The 17,631-nt window shown below is 45.4% G+C and overlaps 1 protein-coding gene across 3 annotated transcripts in view; it reads right to left on the bottom strand.

Moving 5' to 3' along the window:
- Window positions 1-2,488: 2,488 nt before the first annotated feature.
- RTN1 (reticulon 1) overlaps window positions 2,489-17,631 on the bottom strand; it is a 95,917-nt gene continuing 80,774 nt past the window's right edge. The window contains exons 1-7 of one of the 3 annotated variants that reach the window (XM_052695814.1): window positions 15,974-16,324; window positions 6,603-6,810; window positions 5,580-5,718; window positions 4,631-4,700; window positions 4,223-4,269; window positions 4,083-4,141; window positions 2,489-3,292 (exon numbers count right to left, since the gene is read on the bottom strand). In XM_052695814.1, the coding sequence (XP_052551774.1) occupies window positions 3,250-3,292; window positions 4,083-4,141; window positions 4,223-4,269; window positions 4,631-4,700; window positions 5,580-5,718; window positions 6,603-6,810; window positions 15,974-16,034 (627 nt within the window). In that variant the 5' untranslated portion in view covers window positions 16,035-16,324 and the 3' untranslated portion in view covers window positions 2,489-3,249. The other 2 variants (XM_052695815.1, XM_052695813.1) reach the window with 2 other exon arrangements.

Raw genomic sequence — 17,631 nt, 5'->3', positions numbered from 1 at the left:
TTCATCTTTTGGCTCTTAGTGGGTAGACATCCTGCAGGTCTTTTCTGTCCTCTTATTTTCATGGTCTCTTCTGCATCCCCAAGTGTTTGGGCTGAGGCTCAGCAGATATGAAAGAGATAATGAGGTGATGGGAACTCACAAACGAGCAGATCTCAATCAGCAGGGGCTTGCCCGAGCATTATTAGGTCTGCTTGCCCACAAAGCCTCGGCATCTTTCCCCTGTCCTGGTGCAGGGCAGTTTTGCCCCTCTCTCCTGTAAAGGCACTGAGCAGCAAGAAAGCCCAGCAGAAAGAGGCTGCTCCTCTTTCTTTGTGAGGCATTGCAGCTATTGACTCCTACCAGCAAACATCTCTCCCTTACCCAAATGCCATATGTCCCACAGTAGCAGCCGGTCTCACCAGCTTCCTCCATGCCAGCAGCCTCGCTCCAATCATTCCCTCTTCCCCAGGAAGCTCATATGCACAATTACTGATGAAGCAGCCTTTAATTCTCTGTCTGAGAAAAGACAATATTGAGAAGATCAGGGAAGAGACACAGAGCACTTGCTGTTTGCAAAGCTGCACTGGGTAAACACAGGAGCTTGCCACGCATTTCCCTGTGCCCATATGGAGAAGGAAAAGCTTACAGGCTTAGAGCAGACCTGCCTGTAACCCAGCAGGACGGGGATGGGAGCCAGCCGCCATCTGAACGTGTGCACGGAGATGGCAAAGGCTGTGGGGAAAAAGACAGCCTCTCTTTATCTGGATTAGCTGCTCACAGAATACTGTACCTTTCTTCTCTCCTCCAAATTTCAGGGCTTTCCTGACACTAATGTGTTTAGGATCTTACTCCAACTAGATTAATATTAAAGAGCAGAGGAAGCGCAAAGAAATCAGCAGCAGCTCAGAGGTAAATACATAGGCTAGAGGAAGAGTAAAATACTGCTGAACACTGAGAAGCAGGGTGGTGCTGCATGGAGCCAGCAGTTGGACTTGATCATCCCTATGGTCCCCTTCCAACTTGGGATATTCCATGATTCTAAAGGCAAGAGCATTCCCATTCTGTGTGAAACCACCAGTGGAGTGTTCATTTCAGGGCACACAGACAGGTATTCAGGTGATGTAAAGCACCAGCAGAGCACTTTTATAGCTATTGAACATCTCCATAGGCAGTAACTTAAGAGAAAAAGTTGCTGAAGATACAGGTGAAAGCTTCACGAGCCTTCACTCCCAACGTGCACAGGGCCTCTGTCACAGCAAGCTGTGCAGCAGGAGCATGCAGCAGGGGTTTGCTAACAAGGATTATAGAAGCATCAGGCATGATGGCTTCCTGCATACTTACATCTTCAAGGCTACGGTGCGAAGTCCTGCTGTGATCCCAGCAAGGTGACAGTGGCTGTGGGCAGCTCCAGCATGGAACACGTGAAATCCAGCCCCATATGGCCAGTGTGTAAAGAGAACAAGGGCTGACGGTGGACTAGTGTAGCCTGAATGAAGTCACAGCCCCACTGAGTGCTGCTGTGCCAGACATGTTAGAACTCCAGTATGAACTGGAGTCAAAAGCAGCCCAATGGTATGCCAGCACTGACGTTGCTAATGCCTTTTTCTCCATTGCTTTGGCCAAGGAATGCAGGCCACAGTTTGCTTTTCATCAGGTGACCTTGCCAGGAGTTACATCGCCTCTCTGTGACCGCAAAGTGCCCTGGGGAATGTAGTTCTTCTCTTCTGGGCAGGTACCCAGAAGTTGAGCATTACCAGTTAAACTCCCAGTGCCCCACATGATGTTATGATGTGGAATACCAAAAACCAGAAATCACAAAACCATGGCAGTGGTCACTGTCAATATTACTCTCCTGAGAAATACAGGACACGCACCGGCCATTTGAATGCGCTTGTAGGAAAGCCTAAGAAGCAGCTAAAGCTGGGGTAGGTGTTGAATTTTAACTCCTGGCTGCAAACTGCACATGCTGAAACAAACATATTGCGTTTGATCAAAAGCAACACGTGTCACAGTGAGGTGTTTGCTCTTGTGCTTGAGAAAAGATGTTGGTGCCTCTATGCAGGTGACAATTCAAAATGCTCCAGTACTTTTAAATGAGAGCAAAGAAAAATATTTAAATAGAAACCTGAAATGAAAATAATGGTAGCTGAGACCCCTCCCAAGAAATAAGTGGCCTGGTTTTCTGCCATCTCCTCCCAGACATTTGTGTTACACGTTTGTACGCAGCCAGCCACCGCTGCGGCCTGAGCTAGGACAGATGTCACTGTGTCTGTGTGCAAGAGATGAAGATGAGTTTAGTGAACAAATGAAAGGAGAGACTTCAATTCAAGAAGTTCAGATAAGCGTTTAAGGACCTAGAGAAATGCTGGACAGGCTACATACTGCAGGTGGTTGTATGGGACGCATCATTTTGTGAAGTGAAGCACGTGTGGATCACAAGGGAAGGGAGAGGGAATGTATCTGTCCAGTCTGCAGATGTCACAGTAATTCCAATGGCAACGAGAGGGAGGACTTTTTACATTTAGTAACATTTATTTCTGCATTCGGTATCAAGTACATAAGTGCAAATATTCAGAGTCCATAATTAAGTCCATTAGGAACTACAGAGAATGTAATACAAATTGTAATAAATTTAACAAGCTGGAACTTTCCAGTTGCCATACATGTAAATCAGCCTGTCAATCCCTTACGACAAAAGTACTGGGTTTTGTTTTTGTATTTTTGGAGTTATACAAAACTGATTACCATAAGTACCGATTACTGTTTATTTTATTTGTGCTGGAAAACACTAAAACATCAGTCTACAATCTATATAGTTAATAAAGATGAATCCAACCAGCAACCCAGTGACGTAGAAGCAATTTTAACTATTGCATCAGTGCGCTAAGCAGGAAAGCCCCTAGCCACATGTAACATTGAAAGTTATAGAAGCAATGCCAATAGAAGAAGGAAAAACACTAAAAAAATAAAATAAAAAAGGTCAATATTATTTAGGCGCTCACCATCATGCACTTTATAAGCAACACAAAAAACCACATCTAGTACACTTTTCTCTTTGCTATACTTTAGTGCTTGACACAAGTGATTGCAAATATTCTAAGTGCAGAAGCAGCAGGGGAAAAGCACTGCTTCCGAGTTTCACGTTTCTAATATCATGGTGTAGAGAAATAAAAGAACGATAAATTTGCAGTAAAGTGTAAGAACAGAGCTGTTTCACTCCAGATTCCCCCGTTATTCATTACTGTAGTCGATGGATTCTTGATGTCTGCTTTACTCTGCCTTTCTCTTAGCACCTGGGATTTTAGCCTGAATCCTAGAAATAAAGAAAAAGAATTGCATGCTCAGGCAGTAAGTCCATTCCAGCAGATCCTCAGCTGGTGTCCTGGCTAGGGGTAACTGTGATCAGTGTGTTGTGGCGACGGGTGGACTACAGTCTAACAAGAAATAGAGGTGATTCCTGCCCATGCGCTCCTACAGGCCCCACGCTGTAAATGTCCTGGTTGGCAATGGTTATGTAACCACAGGACATGCTCAGTGATATTCTCCTGCCCTTTGTTTTCCTACCGTGGGCTTCTGTGTACTGGAAGCCAGGAATGAAGCTTAAACAAAAAAAAAAATAAGCATAGCCTTTTAGTGCTGCCCAAGGCGACGTGTTTTCAAAATCACAGAACTACTGGCTGGAAATGTCTCCTGGAAGCCTGTCAGTCAGCCTCCTCCCTGCTGCAGCAGGACTATTGCCAATGCCAGGTCAGGATGACCGTGGCTCTGTCCTGCTGCACCTTGGAAGCCTCCAAGGAAGGAGGTGCTGGCACCTCCCCGGACAGCCTGCTCCAGTGCTGTACTAATCTCCTAAAGAAAATTTTTTCCCAATATCCAGCATCAACATGTTAAGGTAGATTTGTGTGTCGCTCTTTGCAAGAAGGAGAGGAGGATGCAGGATCTGCCTCAGCCTATGCTCATCTGGGAAGGACTGCAAGCTCCTGCATGCTACCATCTGGGTAGGGCGTCACTGATAGGGCACGTTGTCCCCAGGAACACCCAGCTCTCAGCCACCCCAGAATACCACAGCCTCACAGCAAGGTCAAGTGTGCTACTGAACTCACTTTGCCACAACAGTGTTTATGTGGGTCCGCACGAGTCCCAAGTATTGATCAATCTGTGCCTGCAAAGACCAAGAGGAGACAAAGTCAGGGAGGCGTTAACAAGGCAGAACCAGACAGACACGGCAAAGGCACAGACGTACCTGATACTTGTCATATACAACAGGGAGAGTAAACATAGACACCACAGCTGAGGAGAAAAAGAGCACAGTGTTAAATTCCTGCTGATCAGATTCCTCCAGAGAAGAGACCTACTTCAAACAGCAACAAATGTATGGTGCCACTTGGTCAGCTGATCCACCAGGGATCTTTGTATTAAAAATTAACTTTGCTCAAATCTCCCAAATATGGGTTTTCCATAGCAGCTGCAAAACTGTAAAACACACATTGAATCTAGCAGTATGGGTAATGGAATAGGAATAATGAACAAGGCAAAGTAAAAATTGGTGGTTTAACTATGGAGAAGGCACAGTGAGGAGAGGCTATTTTGCCTAAGTAGAACCAGGGAATTGAAATTAAAAGCAGATTTTAAAAGAAATGATGATTTTTACCCATTATCAGAAGAGTCAGGCCATTGAAGAGGGCTCCCACGTAAGTCAGCAGCCACATTAGTACTGCAAACTAAATGAAAAACAGATCATTACATCAGCTCCAGTGTCAGCTAAGAAGAAATTAGTTCACTTAAGTAGCTGATATAATGGCACATTAGCCTTTTTTAATGTGTAAAGGGACTTGTTAAGTAAGGCAGATCAGGAACTAGGTATTTTTTCTGGGTGTATAAATCCATTTTCCTTTCTGCAGTTTACTGCTTCTCACACTCCTAGCTGAACTTTCATGCATATTTTGGGCTTAATTGCATTCATTTAGGACCTCGCATGGAGCATGGCATAGGGAGATTTCTGCATCCAGTTTTGATGAAGGCAGGGGTCATTCAAAGCCCTGCCTGTGGCTAAAAGCACAGTGATAATTCCAATGACTGAAAACTATTGAGAACTGGGAGAAGGGTAAGTTCTTCTAAAAGTCTGTAATAATTTAGAAGCCTAAGCTATGTCTGCTCTCTTAATGATCTTCCCTTTGCTCTAGAGAACATCAACTTGGGTGAAGGTTGAAAATAAGTATCTGTCTCAGCAGGGAAGGAAAGAGGACAAGCCTCCACAGAAAGAAAGTCCACAGTTAGGAAAACCTGATCACCAGAGAGATTAAAGGGAAGGACACCATTTTGTCCTTTGGCAAGGTCACAGCACGAGAGATGCTTCCAGACCTGCAGGAGCTAAGCTGGTCCTCATCTTTTGTAACTCCTGTGTTATAGATAAACAAGTGCAGATAACCTAACTAAGCTACTGGAAGCAAGCAGATAGGAAATCAAATAGCAGAGCAACTTTGATATCTGGAGCTACACAAAACTCAGCTTTATAAGGACAGTGTCAACATGGGAAACAGCACTTTGAAATGTAAATTGGTCCTCTAGAGAGGGGTTAAAAATATTTGAAGAAATCCTACTTTTAAAGAATCCACAAGGTCCTGAACGAGAAAGAGCCTCCTCAGCTCTTTGACTGTGCTGTTGACGTATAGCTGGAGACAATCTGTGTATTTCTGAATCTGGTCCTGTGAGAGATTCATTTCCATATCCAAGTAGGCTCTGCCAGAAACACAGGGCAGTTAGAAACCCAGCCAGGTTCACCAGCGTGCACACTCATGCCTGTATAACCATCACCCCCTCCTCCCCAGCCCTCGCTTTTCTGTAGCAGGAGCAATGTAACCCCCTCCTGCAGGCACACAGCCACCAGCACACCCTGCCTTCACCCTGCATTACCTGTCTGCCTGGGCAACTGCATGCTGCACTGGGACCGCCTGACTACAGCTTTGCCCTGTGCCCACGCAGATCCTGGTCTGGATGGGCTCTTTCTTTATGCCTCCCAAAGTAGGGTGAAAATCCTCACTGGCAGAGTTCCCCACAAACTTCTGTGCAACACTACTGTTGCAGAAGGGGACTCCTCCAGCTAGCAGCCTCTGGAGGAACAAGTGCTGCTGCCTAGCCATGTGTTACCTTGGGACCATTGCTGCCCAAGGCAAACTCATCCCCTTCTTGCTCCTCCAACCCTCTGCCTACCCTACAACTCCCACTAAGCTATGCTCAGATCTTGAGTCCCAAGTAAAAACAAGGGACAAGCAACCCAACTAACATCTTTCAGGGTGTGTTGGGAAGCCACATCAGTTCCGTGAACTGGTTCATGGGCTCACTGGAACAGCAGAAGATGAAGCTTCCCTGATCAGCTGGAACAAACATCCCAGGAAAAAATGTCCACGTTTCAGAGGACAAGTGCTTTCACAGATTTTTATCCCCCCTCCTCCCAACCCATCCCTCTAGAGTCTGAGCCAATATGGCTCTCAAGACTCTGGACAATGGAAACCCCTGTTGTGAGCAAGAATTTTATAGAGCAGCAGCTGAAGAAATGTGACTTCCACTAGGAATGGATCCTCCACAAGACACCCGATCCCCAGCCGTGACCACGAAGCACTCACTTGAAGGGATGGCCCTCGTCAGTCTTCTGCACGGCCTGTAGGACTGATTTGTAGATTCTGAAGCTAATGGTGGCCGAGAGGCCGGCGAGGGCCAGGTAGGCCACAACACTGACGACGCTGAACTGGGTCAGGGAGAAGAGCAGCAAGAGGAGGCTGCCAAACACGATCCCTGTCTGCTTGATGTCGCGCCAGTACAACAGGTTGATAGCTGGGGAGAGAAGAACAACGTGTTAATGGCAGGAGCTAGGAGGGCCTCAAGACCACTGCCATGCTTGGGGCTTTCACTGGAGGATGAAGGGAGAAGAGGTGCTCCTCCTCACACCGACATCATCAGGAAGTTCCATGGCTGAAAGCAGCTCCGTGACTTCAGAGGTGGAGGAAAGGAGAACCGATTGCCTAGCTGTAATCCTTGCACTTTATGTGGCTGGATTCTGTCCTCAGCACAATTTTGCAGAGAAAAGTTAAGGAAAAAAGCTAATAGAAGTTCCTATTTTTGTTTATTTTTTTCTTTTTTTTTTAATCACTAGTCCAAATGTTGTTTTTCCACTTCTGGATCAAAACGCCTTCAAGTTTTGATTGTTGATAAACAAATGAGAAATTTGGGGTTAGCCACAATAAGCCAATATCCTATTCAGCTATTCAAAGTTTTGACATCATTTTGTTACTTCTGAAGTAACAAAACTCCTAGTTTTGCCACTGCTTAATAATCACATGGGTAGGAAACCATTCACTTACATGGGCAGAAAACAAATGGAACCAGAAAACGCAGAGTAATTCCTCTGGCTACTACAAATCTGACCATCTCAGAACTATTTAGAAAAAAAACAACTTTCTTCTTTCTTCTTTCCTTGCCTAGGAATTAGGATAAAACACTGGGAAAAAAACATCTGCCAACAATATATTTTTACATTTATAAAGGAGGCCATTTTGCATGGTGCTGTTCACGCAGTTTATATCATTTACTCCAGCAGGCAATCTTACCAACAGAAATAGACAATATAGGATCAAAATTTTAAGAAATGATCACTGAATTCAGTCCACAACAGTGAATTTAATTTATTTACACTGAGAATCTGTTTCTAAGAGAACTCTTCTAGCCAAAGCTCAGGCCCATGACAATCTAAACTAAGCAGCTCCAATTTTACACACTGTCCTCATGAACAGCTTGAGCACAACACAAGCCAAGCGTGTTTCTTAAATGCCACTTGTCAAATAATCTGAACAAAGAGTAAATTCTGGGAAAATCCAATCTGCCAAAAGAAAATTCACAAATGCAAAAAGAAACCATATTAATCCAACATTGTCGTTCTTATCATCTAATCTCAAAACACTGTGAGTCACCACTGCATGTTTCCCTTGAGTCAATGAGCCATTACTCATTACTATTACACACATTAGCGTTGCTTTTCAAAGTAATGGGCTTGAGTGCAAAACTGCTGTTGGATTACTGAATGCAGCATTCCCATCCTACTATGATCTCCGTCAATATACACAACATAATGACTCTTTCATATTTCTAAGTGCCAGCTCTGAGCGCCGGACCTATGACTGGGAGTGTGTATGATGAGATCCAAGGACTGCATCAAGGGACCTGGGAGCTCAGTGGCACGTGCTGAGTGTGAGCATGTGAACTGGGGACCTGGCAGAGGCTCTCCAGTTGTACGGCCACATCTTCCTGCAGGAACCCCAGGGCATGGCCTGGTGGATGCTCTGAAGATGCACTTACAGCACAGGGCTTGCACTCCCATCAGGGAGGTTGGCAGCACACACAGCTGTGTCCGTGCTGCTGGAACTCCACAGGCTGCTTGCAGTGTCTCGGGGTTGGAATGTGCATCTTGCAATGCATCCTTACAAAATGGCATCCAGAAGATAAGTTTAACAGTGTTTACTGCTTTTCATTCTCTTTTTCAGTGAAGGCACTGCAAAATTCTGCAGCACAGCATAGCAACTGGTGTGCTTTCACCAGTGAGCAGTTGGACAGGCACTACCATTCACAGCTCCATCCTTTTTCTGCTTAAAAATGTCTCCGTCAGAGGACGCTTTTGGAAATGCATGTAAATCTCACTTTTTGAGATTCTTAAATTCTATGTTACAAAATATCTTGATATTGAATGGACAGGTAAGCTGGCTAAGGGTGCTGTATGTGGATTATCACCTGCACACGGAACAAAAAGGCCAAGTACCAGTGAAAAATGTTACCTAGCAAGTAGGCAGTAGATAGGCAAACAGAGCTGAGCAAAAACCACAGCAGCCCATTTCTGTAGAGCTCCCTGGGTCAATACTGATTGCTGATAAGACTCAAAAGCAGCAGTTCTGTCTTCCTACAATATTCTGCCTCAATTCCTGCAAGACTGAAGGACTGAAGGTGGCTGCATAGATAATGATTTGCCAAACTGCATTTTCTGATTCCTCTCAACTAGGAAGATGCTGAACGGCTGAAGAGAGATTTGTTTTTGCGTGCATATCCTGCAAGCTGCCCCTTACTGAGATGGCTATGAGGTTTACTAAGGTATATCAGGTAAGGAAAGCCTTGCCACAGCCACGAGATGGAGAGAGGCCAAATGACACAGTTTTGGGGCTGTGTGCATGCGTGAGAAAGGAGATGAGAGGCAACTGACCTCTTTCACCAGCCAAATGAGACCTGGGAGGGAGGGATCCTGTGTCTTTTAGACTTGACACAAATTCTCCCATGTGCAGCTGAGAGGTGGAAAATCTCAGCAGGGTGGAGGTCCTTGCATGGTGCCCATGTCCAGCAGCCATCACTCCTGCCTCCAAGGGAGCAGGCAGTGGTGTATGGAGATGAACCTCACGGCTCATTCCAGCACCTGCTGGCCCCATGACTTTACTGCCCTGCCTGTTGATCCTTGCACACACCAGGCTCAGACAAGCATCCGCAGTGCACAGGAACACAGTGAGCACAAGCTGAGCTAAAGCTGTACACCTGACATCACCATTAGATGCTTTGGTCAATTCTTAGTGAAAAATCACACCATAGGATCCAGGTGCAGGCAAGGGTCCTGCAAGACCTGGGCTTGTTGTAGGCTGTGTGGGCACATGTGATACTGCCCAGACCCACGACAATGGCATGATTCTGAGCAATGCATACTGAATATGCATGAAGCAGGAGGCTGGTGCCACATGAGCCCGTCGCTATGTGATGTGCATGCAGCCGGACAGCAGGTCAGTCTGTCTGGCTAAGGAACATGTATTTGTGTGTGCTGAAATGACAACTTCAGAGCTTTGATGTTTTTCAGCAAGAATTTGCAAACACAGTCCTGGAGAATAGGCACCGAAATCAGCCTCAGTTTCATTCAAAGCCTTCTGTTTTGAAAACCCAACTCTAAGTCCTGACCATGCCCATTAACATGCAGCAGCAGTTCAGCTGCAGCTTTTCATGATCTCCCTTCAGCCTCCTGGAAGGAGCAAGCAGAGTCCCTCCCTCAGTCACTCTGTGCCCTTTCCAGTACGACGCAGCAGAGCTCTGGCTCAGTTGTGGAGTTACAAAAGGGCTCTGGGTTTTGCCAGAACACTCTCAGTCTTCAAAGACTTTGTGTTTGTTACGGGGGACTCTCCAGCAATCTCTAAGAAAGCAGTGCTGCAGACTGCTGCAGGTCACTGCTACTGTCTTTGAAGAGTTTCTTCTGCGGAAACACATTTGATGAGCTATTTATCTGAAGGAGTTGCCTTCTGTATTTTTTAACTCTCAACAGAACATGTAAAATTTTACTCAAGTAGCATGAATTGGAAAGAGAAAGCTTTCAGTGGTGCCAAGCAGTGCCTCAGCTTTGCCATTCATAGTATAATTTCATCTTATTAAATGAATGCGAGTTCTTTGTTTGGGGCCATCTGCCAGACTAATGATGTACAAAGGTATATTTTCTGATTTAAGCAATTATGTGTCAATATCAACAGCCAGGAAATACCAGTGCTTACAAGGTAAGTTAAAAGTAACCTCCCAAATATGAAGAACAGCAACACTTGTGAGAGCAAGAAATGGCTCCTAAGCACAGTGCCTGAAAGCTCACTCAGCTCACACCATGACTTTCAGCAGAAAATGTTTCTGCTCCTGGATATTTGGCATCACAAAAGCCAGAAGAAAGACCCAGGGCTGGGAAGAGCAGTACAAGAGGGTGGAAAGCTCAAGATGGCTGAGGTGGACCAAGAAATGATGCTCCTGATTCTCTTTTCCTCAAGTCCAAGTGGAAACCATGAGAAGTGAGCTCTGGTGGTTTCTGTCATTGCCGGAAACATTGTGATATGGGGCAGCTGCAGCCCAAAGCTCCTGGGAGAAGATTCCAGAGAAAGAATGGGGGATTCTGACCAACCTGTGGCTGAGATGTGTTCCTGCCGTCAGATTTCTGCATGACTTAAAAATGGGACCTTCCCATTCCGTGCCTCAAAGCAAGCAATTTAAGATTAAAATTAATGAAGACCAGCTGTGTACATTGATCAATTCACATCTTCCACCGGTTCTCCCTGCCTTTCTCTGAAGATCTCTGTTCTCTCCTGATATTGCACGTTATTACTTTACTGCAAGAACTATATGAAAAATGAGCATCCATCAAGCACAAAAAGCATGCACAAAAACCTTGTGTGCAGCTTTCAGATGAGAGCCATGGACCTTGAGGATCAGATAAAGGTTATATGTTTTCAGCATACTAATAAACCCGTGGATGTGATCAAGCAGCCCTCCCAACAGTGGAGGTCCCATTGGGCCTCTTTGGGAGGTAAAATCAATGGGTTGTACAGCTTCATTCCATGTGTAATATTATTATTAATGAGAACTGAGAAAAAGTCTTTTATTCTGTATACAGTGCAATACAATAGACTTCATAATACATTTCCCAGGCCCACTGGCAGTGAAAGGCTTAGGAAATCCAATTTAAGAAGGGAAGTCTTGTTTATAGCATTGCTGCAACAATATCTGTCAACAAACATGACTACTAGAGCTGAGTCCTCCAAAAGAAGTAAATGCTGCTTGTGCTCAAAGAAATGCCACTTCTCAGTTTTAACCACAGGGTGTGGGGACATGATTTCCTTCCTCTCTCCAGGGGAGGATCCATAGCCTTTGCTCCCCTTCCCACAACAGATCTGATTAAAACAGAATACAGATGGATACAACATTTAATGAGCAGTCTGGTGTCTTCAGAAGACTGCTGTGATCAACAGCAGAGCCAAGGCAGAGCATTTGTGTTGTTCTACGAGGCATTTCTCCTTCTTCTTCATCTCTGGGTCTGGGTAGACAGAAGCACAACAGGGCTGACAATAAAGAAATCAGCCCTTCAGCCTCCTGTTTTTGTGGTTATTATTTTTACATGAGAGAGCTGAGACCAATATTTGATCTAAAGGTAGAAAAAAGCATCCTTCCACACATCCCCTGCCCGTCAGACCACATCACTCTGCCTTTATCAGCTTCTATGAAGGTGGTGTTGTTTTTATTTTAAGAGAGCAGAGAACAAATGGACCAAGCAGAGTCCCTGAGTGCAGTCCCTGAATGCACAAGATGCTATGGAAATCCATAGATTGTTCTGAGACCTGGACCAAACTAACAGACCCAGACCCTTCCTAACTCTATCCAAACATCTGAAAATCTGCAGATTTTCAAAATTAAGTCCCAGATCTATTTTAGTTATGAGAATATGACATGGAGAGGTTACCCCTTTGATACCAAAACAGCCCCATCAAACTCAGTTAATCTTCCCAGCGACCTGATGAAAGTCCTCCCGTGTTGCCTTCAGCTATTGCCACATCATCACCCTCTTGCTGGAGATTAAATTACTCCATAATAAGAAATACCTTAATCTTAATGTGGGGGAATATTTTCTTTGTTCTGGCAATAAAAAAATACTGCTTATCTGTTCTTAGAAGTAAAAAAAAAAAAAAAGAAAAAAAAAAGAGAGAGATTTACATTCAGATATGAAACATGCTCTTTTACACCTCGTTTTGGTAGAGCTACTGAAATCTCCCTTTTGATACCATCTAGATCACTGTGTTTGTTGGGAAAGATGGCCACCAAACAGTATGAAGCTCATGCCTAAGACAGCTTGTCCTCTGATTTTAAACTCTTAATCTTGCAGTCCTGTTGCCATCAACAAGGGATGTACCTGAAGAAGGATTGATCGGATTTATGTAGTGGCAACAAAAAATAAAAGCAAATCTGGAAGTGGAAAAACATCTTGACAAACAAAAAATTGATGATTCAAATTTCACAGGAAATCAGCTGCAAAATCAGGATGTCAATTCTCCATCAGTTAGAAATTATTTTCTTGAAGATATTTGCTAAAGAGGTTACATTAGATGATGAGTTTGTTCCAAGATTTTAGCTCTACTAAAGTCCAATGTAAAAACCAACATCTGGGACAGATCTGGTGGAGAGCTCATTTGAGCCAAGCAAGGTGATTCCAGCTGGTCCACACACATATTTTCAGGAACACACTGAATGTACTGATAGGCTGAAATGAGCTTTCATGGTGATAGGGGTAACAAGACAGACCAGAACTGTCAGTAAGATTATATGTGAATAGCACGCATCCTTAAACTGTCATTGAACTTCTTTATCCCTCTTAAAGTGGGGAATGTTGGCACGAATGGCTGCTGCAGCTTCTCAGCACCCTTACTAAACCAGCTAATGTATGAGGCAAGAAGGGGAGCTGGTTCTCTTGGAACAGCTGTCAAGAAACCACTCTTCAATAACTCCAGTTCCAGTGGAATTATGGCAGCTGGACAGATCTGATGAAATCTGCAGTCCCTGTCCACACTGGTTTATAATGAACAGGCATGTCTCTTATGGCCAGCTGAGAGCTGGCACGCAGAAGAAACAGAGGCATGGGAAGCAGTGTGCTACCACCAAGGAGCCCAACAGGCTGAGCTGCCAAGACCTTCCTAACCCAGAGGAACATGTGAGGAGAAGTGTGGGGATGAGTCCCCAGCACTGACACCAGCCACCAGCATGCCCAGCTGGAGATCTTTCTGCACACACCCACCCACGACACCACTACCCACGACAGTATTTCACAGGAAGCACGTGCCTGGCAGGGTTGATGTGCTCTCTTGCTCTCCTCGAAGGCTGTATCAGGATCTACCATTGACACAAACATGCTTTACCTGCAGGATGGGTTGGTAAAACTCATTGCAATATTACTAAATGTGTTTAGCAGCAGTCCTCCAAAGGAAAGTAACAGTACGTAGATTCACTGGGGCAAAGCCAAGCTTCACCAAGCATCCCTGCAGCTCCTCCAGACCCCTTTGAAATCTTACACCAATTTTACACCAAAGGGCAAACCAATGAGATAGCTGCTTGACTCTTTATTGATTAAAACTTAGGTTAACCTCAGCATTTTATTTCCATAATTTCAGTAGAAATATGCTCAGAATTTACTGAAATCTGTGATTGCATCTGTTACATTCACAGCCATATTCCAGAGTTTTCAGGAGGAATCATAATTCTATGGAGAATAAACTTGGCAAAATTATACAATCCCAGATCTTCATGAAACTGATATTCTGAGTTGAGATGGAGGGTACATGAATAATAGATACCAGAAGAATCAGTCTTTAGTCTTTATTCCTCTGAATTTTAGATTCCCTTTATCTGGGAGCGATCAAAGAATTTTGCTGGCAGAAATAATGCTCTGTACTTCATGTTTTCTGCAGGATCATTTCTAAAGCAGAGAGCACCAACCAAGAACAAGAAAGATATGCAGATGATGTGGCACCCAGGCAAGTGATTTATTTCAGCTGCGTCAATTTTGTTCCGATCCTTTTTGTTTCAGACCAGCATGGATCATGTTGTGCCATTTAATTTTCTGCCCCTTGATTTCAAAAAGGAAAGCACAGAAACAGAGAAAGCCTGCAGTTGTTACTGATGATTAATTATTGATTAAACAACAGCAGCGTGCCTTTTGTTGTCACCCCTTTTTCAACTTTATGAACAAATATATATATATTTTTTCCTGCTAAAAAAGGGTTAAAAATTCAGCTGCCTCTAAATACAGGTGGTTCAACAACCTGACTCAGCAGATCAGTGTGTTTAGGAATATCAGCAGAATCCTTCACCTTTTAGGAAATGAAGCAAACAAAAACCCCAGCCCTACCTCGCAAGGATGCTCACAGTTAAATCTCATATGAAGAGATTCAGGTTTAGGTGAGGCTCTCCCATAAGAGCCGAAGGAATCAGAAAATCCTACAGAAAACCCTGTGTTAAGGAATGGAAAGCCCTAGTTGCTGCAGGCTGGCACTGAACAGGTGCATCTGTTTACTTCCCAGATTCCTGATGCAAAAAACCCTCAGACCATGGATACAATCAGGTGCCGGATTAAGATTGCAGAAATGCCCCTGAAAACCAGCATCTGTATGTCTGTCTGCCTCCTCTTGCCCTCCCCAAAAGCACTTCAGGATGGTCTCCTGTTACGTGCAGCTCCCTTTACAGATCTGTCTGCCAGCATCCCGGTCCCTTTAACAAGACGATGCTCTAATCTCTCTCCCAGGACCCTGCTGTGAGCACCATGTACGCTCTATTCAATGTAAACACGCACCTAAAAATTAAAAACCACATTCAAACTGAATGCGTCCTGCCTGCCCGCAGGACTGCCACACGTTTTTCTCCCGATCTGCCCAGCTCACAGCCTCACAGAGGCTTTGCCTTTAGCAAAACAAAGGCTGGATGCTGGCTGGGAAGGGTGAAACCAACTAAAAATGGCTGCAGAGCCGGCCGAGGCGCCCCAGAAGGTGCCAGCCCCACCCAGCGCAGGCACCAACCCGCTCCATATCACTTAAAATAAGCCCAAAACGGAGATGCTATTGTCCCCCTACATTTACCCCCTCAATATTTTCACCCAAATGGCTCGGTGGATTGCTGAGAAATGCAATAAAGCACACAAAAACTGCAACTCTACAGCAAAGACCTGTCACCGGAGCTGCGTTTTCTTTGTGCCGACGCTCAGCTCAGCCCTGGCCATGGGTGTGCCCAGGGCAGGATGCACCCAGCACACATCACCGCCACCTCCAGCCCCTCTTTCCCTGGTTAGCACGGATTCCCCATCGCCCGGCTCTTCTACAGCCCCAGAGGGAAAAAATCATGCTGAGATGAAGGTGATCTGCTAAGGGATGCTTGGGAATGGGCTGGAGGTGGGATGAAGGTGCTGCATCCCGGGTGCTCGCAGGGCGAGGCAGCTGGAGGTGGGAGAAATGCATTCAAACAGCACAATGAAAGGTTCTTCCTCCCTTTCTTAACGTAACCCCCAAATAAAAGCTTTGCACGAAGGGAGATAAAAAAGCATGCAAAGGCCCGCAGGTGAACAATACGAAAATGGACGGATCCTGCCTTTACCATGCAGTCCTTCTAGCATGCAACACTCGAACAGACATAATACCCTGACATTTCCAGTTGCTCCAAAGACAGTCCATCTTGGTGGAGTCGGCACTGGCTTGCATCTCGGCGTGCAGAGGGGTGGCCGGTGCTGCGGTCGGAGGCGCTGCGTTAGCACTCAGGCATTCCCAAGCATGGGTGGTTTATGGGGTATCGCGCCCGTCTCCCCGCTCAGCTCCGGACTGATGCTGTAAGCAGCACGGGCGGAGGGGGGAGGGCATATTGTACGCGCTGCAGTCTCCACTGCAGCAAATCAGCAGTGTGATGTGGTTGCCCTAGGGAGCAGGCTCCTTTCAAAAGGGGATGCGGTCCCCTTTCAAATCAAAAGCTTTTGCGCTCGGCGGCTCCGAGCTGCTGAAATGGTTAAAGCAACCTGATGGCAAATGAAATAAAAAACAAATTTGGGGCGGTTGGAGGCGGGGAGCACTGTTTTTCTATGTGGCTGCACGGTTGTGACTATTCGTGTTCCAGAAATTTCTTGAGAGTAATGAAATTGGGTGTTTTATTGGGGTTTTTTGGGGGGAAAGCCAAACTTCCCCACCCACCCCCAGGTGCTGATGCCTCCCTTTCCTGTGCCTGGCTGGGTGAGGTCTTAGAGCAGGCAGGGGAAAACCAAGGGCAGGATCTGGTCCCATCAAAGCAATCCTCTGCCCCCAACCCCCCATCAAAACTATTCTAGAAACAGCAGAAAACAGCAGAGCACCCACACCCCTCCCACCAACCCCTGCTGCTCCCTTGCTGGGGTGTGCAGGTCCAAGCACTACCTCCCTTCACTGCCCAAAATGCTGCACACACCATGCAAGACAGCAACTTTATGAGATAATTTGTGAAAAAGCTCCCAGCAGTAACTCAGTGCACCAATGGCTGGACTGTAACACCAGCCCCAACATTCCTGCTTCAGAGACCAAGCTGCCCCTGCTTCAGTTTCCCAACTGCAGTGATGTCATAGCAAGCCATGGCCTCATGGTACACGGAAAATACTAAATGAAGTGCCTTACCTTCACCCAGTCTGTTTCAGGTTTTATTGCTCATAAAAACCTTGCCCCAAATGCACCCCGCCTGACTGAAGAGTGACCCACAGTACAGCACATCAACTGAACCCAGATGGGGACCTCTCAGCTGTATTTAACCTTTCAGATCAGGATTGCTTATTAAATATTTTTCCTTTAGCAATTTTATATTGAGTGCTCTTCTTTTTTTTTTTTTTTTTTTTTACCATGAAAACAGACAGAAGCACAGAGACAGCAGGGCACACACACATCAGCACAGGGAGATGAGTTTGAACCTCTCTGCTTTTTTGGCTCCAAAACCTCAAGCCTTTAACGGCTGAGTTAACAGATCTTCCCAGCTGGCAGTAGTAGGTCACTCAGCCCTCCCTCAGGTAACTCATCTCACAGAAGAAAGCCAGAATTTACAGAGCGGTGCACCACAGTCAGATCTCAACCTTTATCTAGGAAGCTCTGCTGGGGTTACAGGGCCAGCAGCTATTGTTTGTGCTTCTAAATCATCTCTGAAATCCACAGAGAGACTTGCTCTCGGCTTAAATCCAGCATTTGCAGTCCTCTAACAGAGAAATAATTAACTAATTGGTGCAGAACTGGCTTCAATTGTCATTGCATACAGTAATGTTCAATAATGTACAAGCCTTGATTTTGCACACTT

The sequence above is a fragment of the Tympanuchus pallidicinctus genome, unplaced genomic scaffold, assembly GCF_026119805.1.
Source record: "Tympanuchus pallidicinctus isolate F22 unplaced genomic scaffold, pur_lepc_1.0 scaffold3, whole genome shotgun sequence".
NCBI classification, from domain to species: domain Eukaryota; kingdom Metazoa; phylum Chordata; class Aves; order Galliformes; family Phasianidae; genus Tympanuchus; species Tympanuchus pallidicinctus.
Note: the sequence above shows the minus strand (reverse complement) of the source record. Positions and strands in the feature narration are given on the sequence as shown.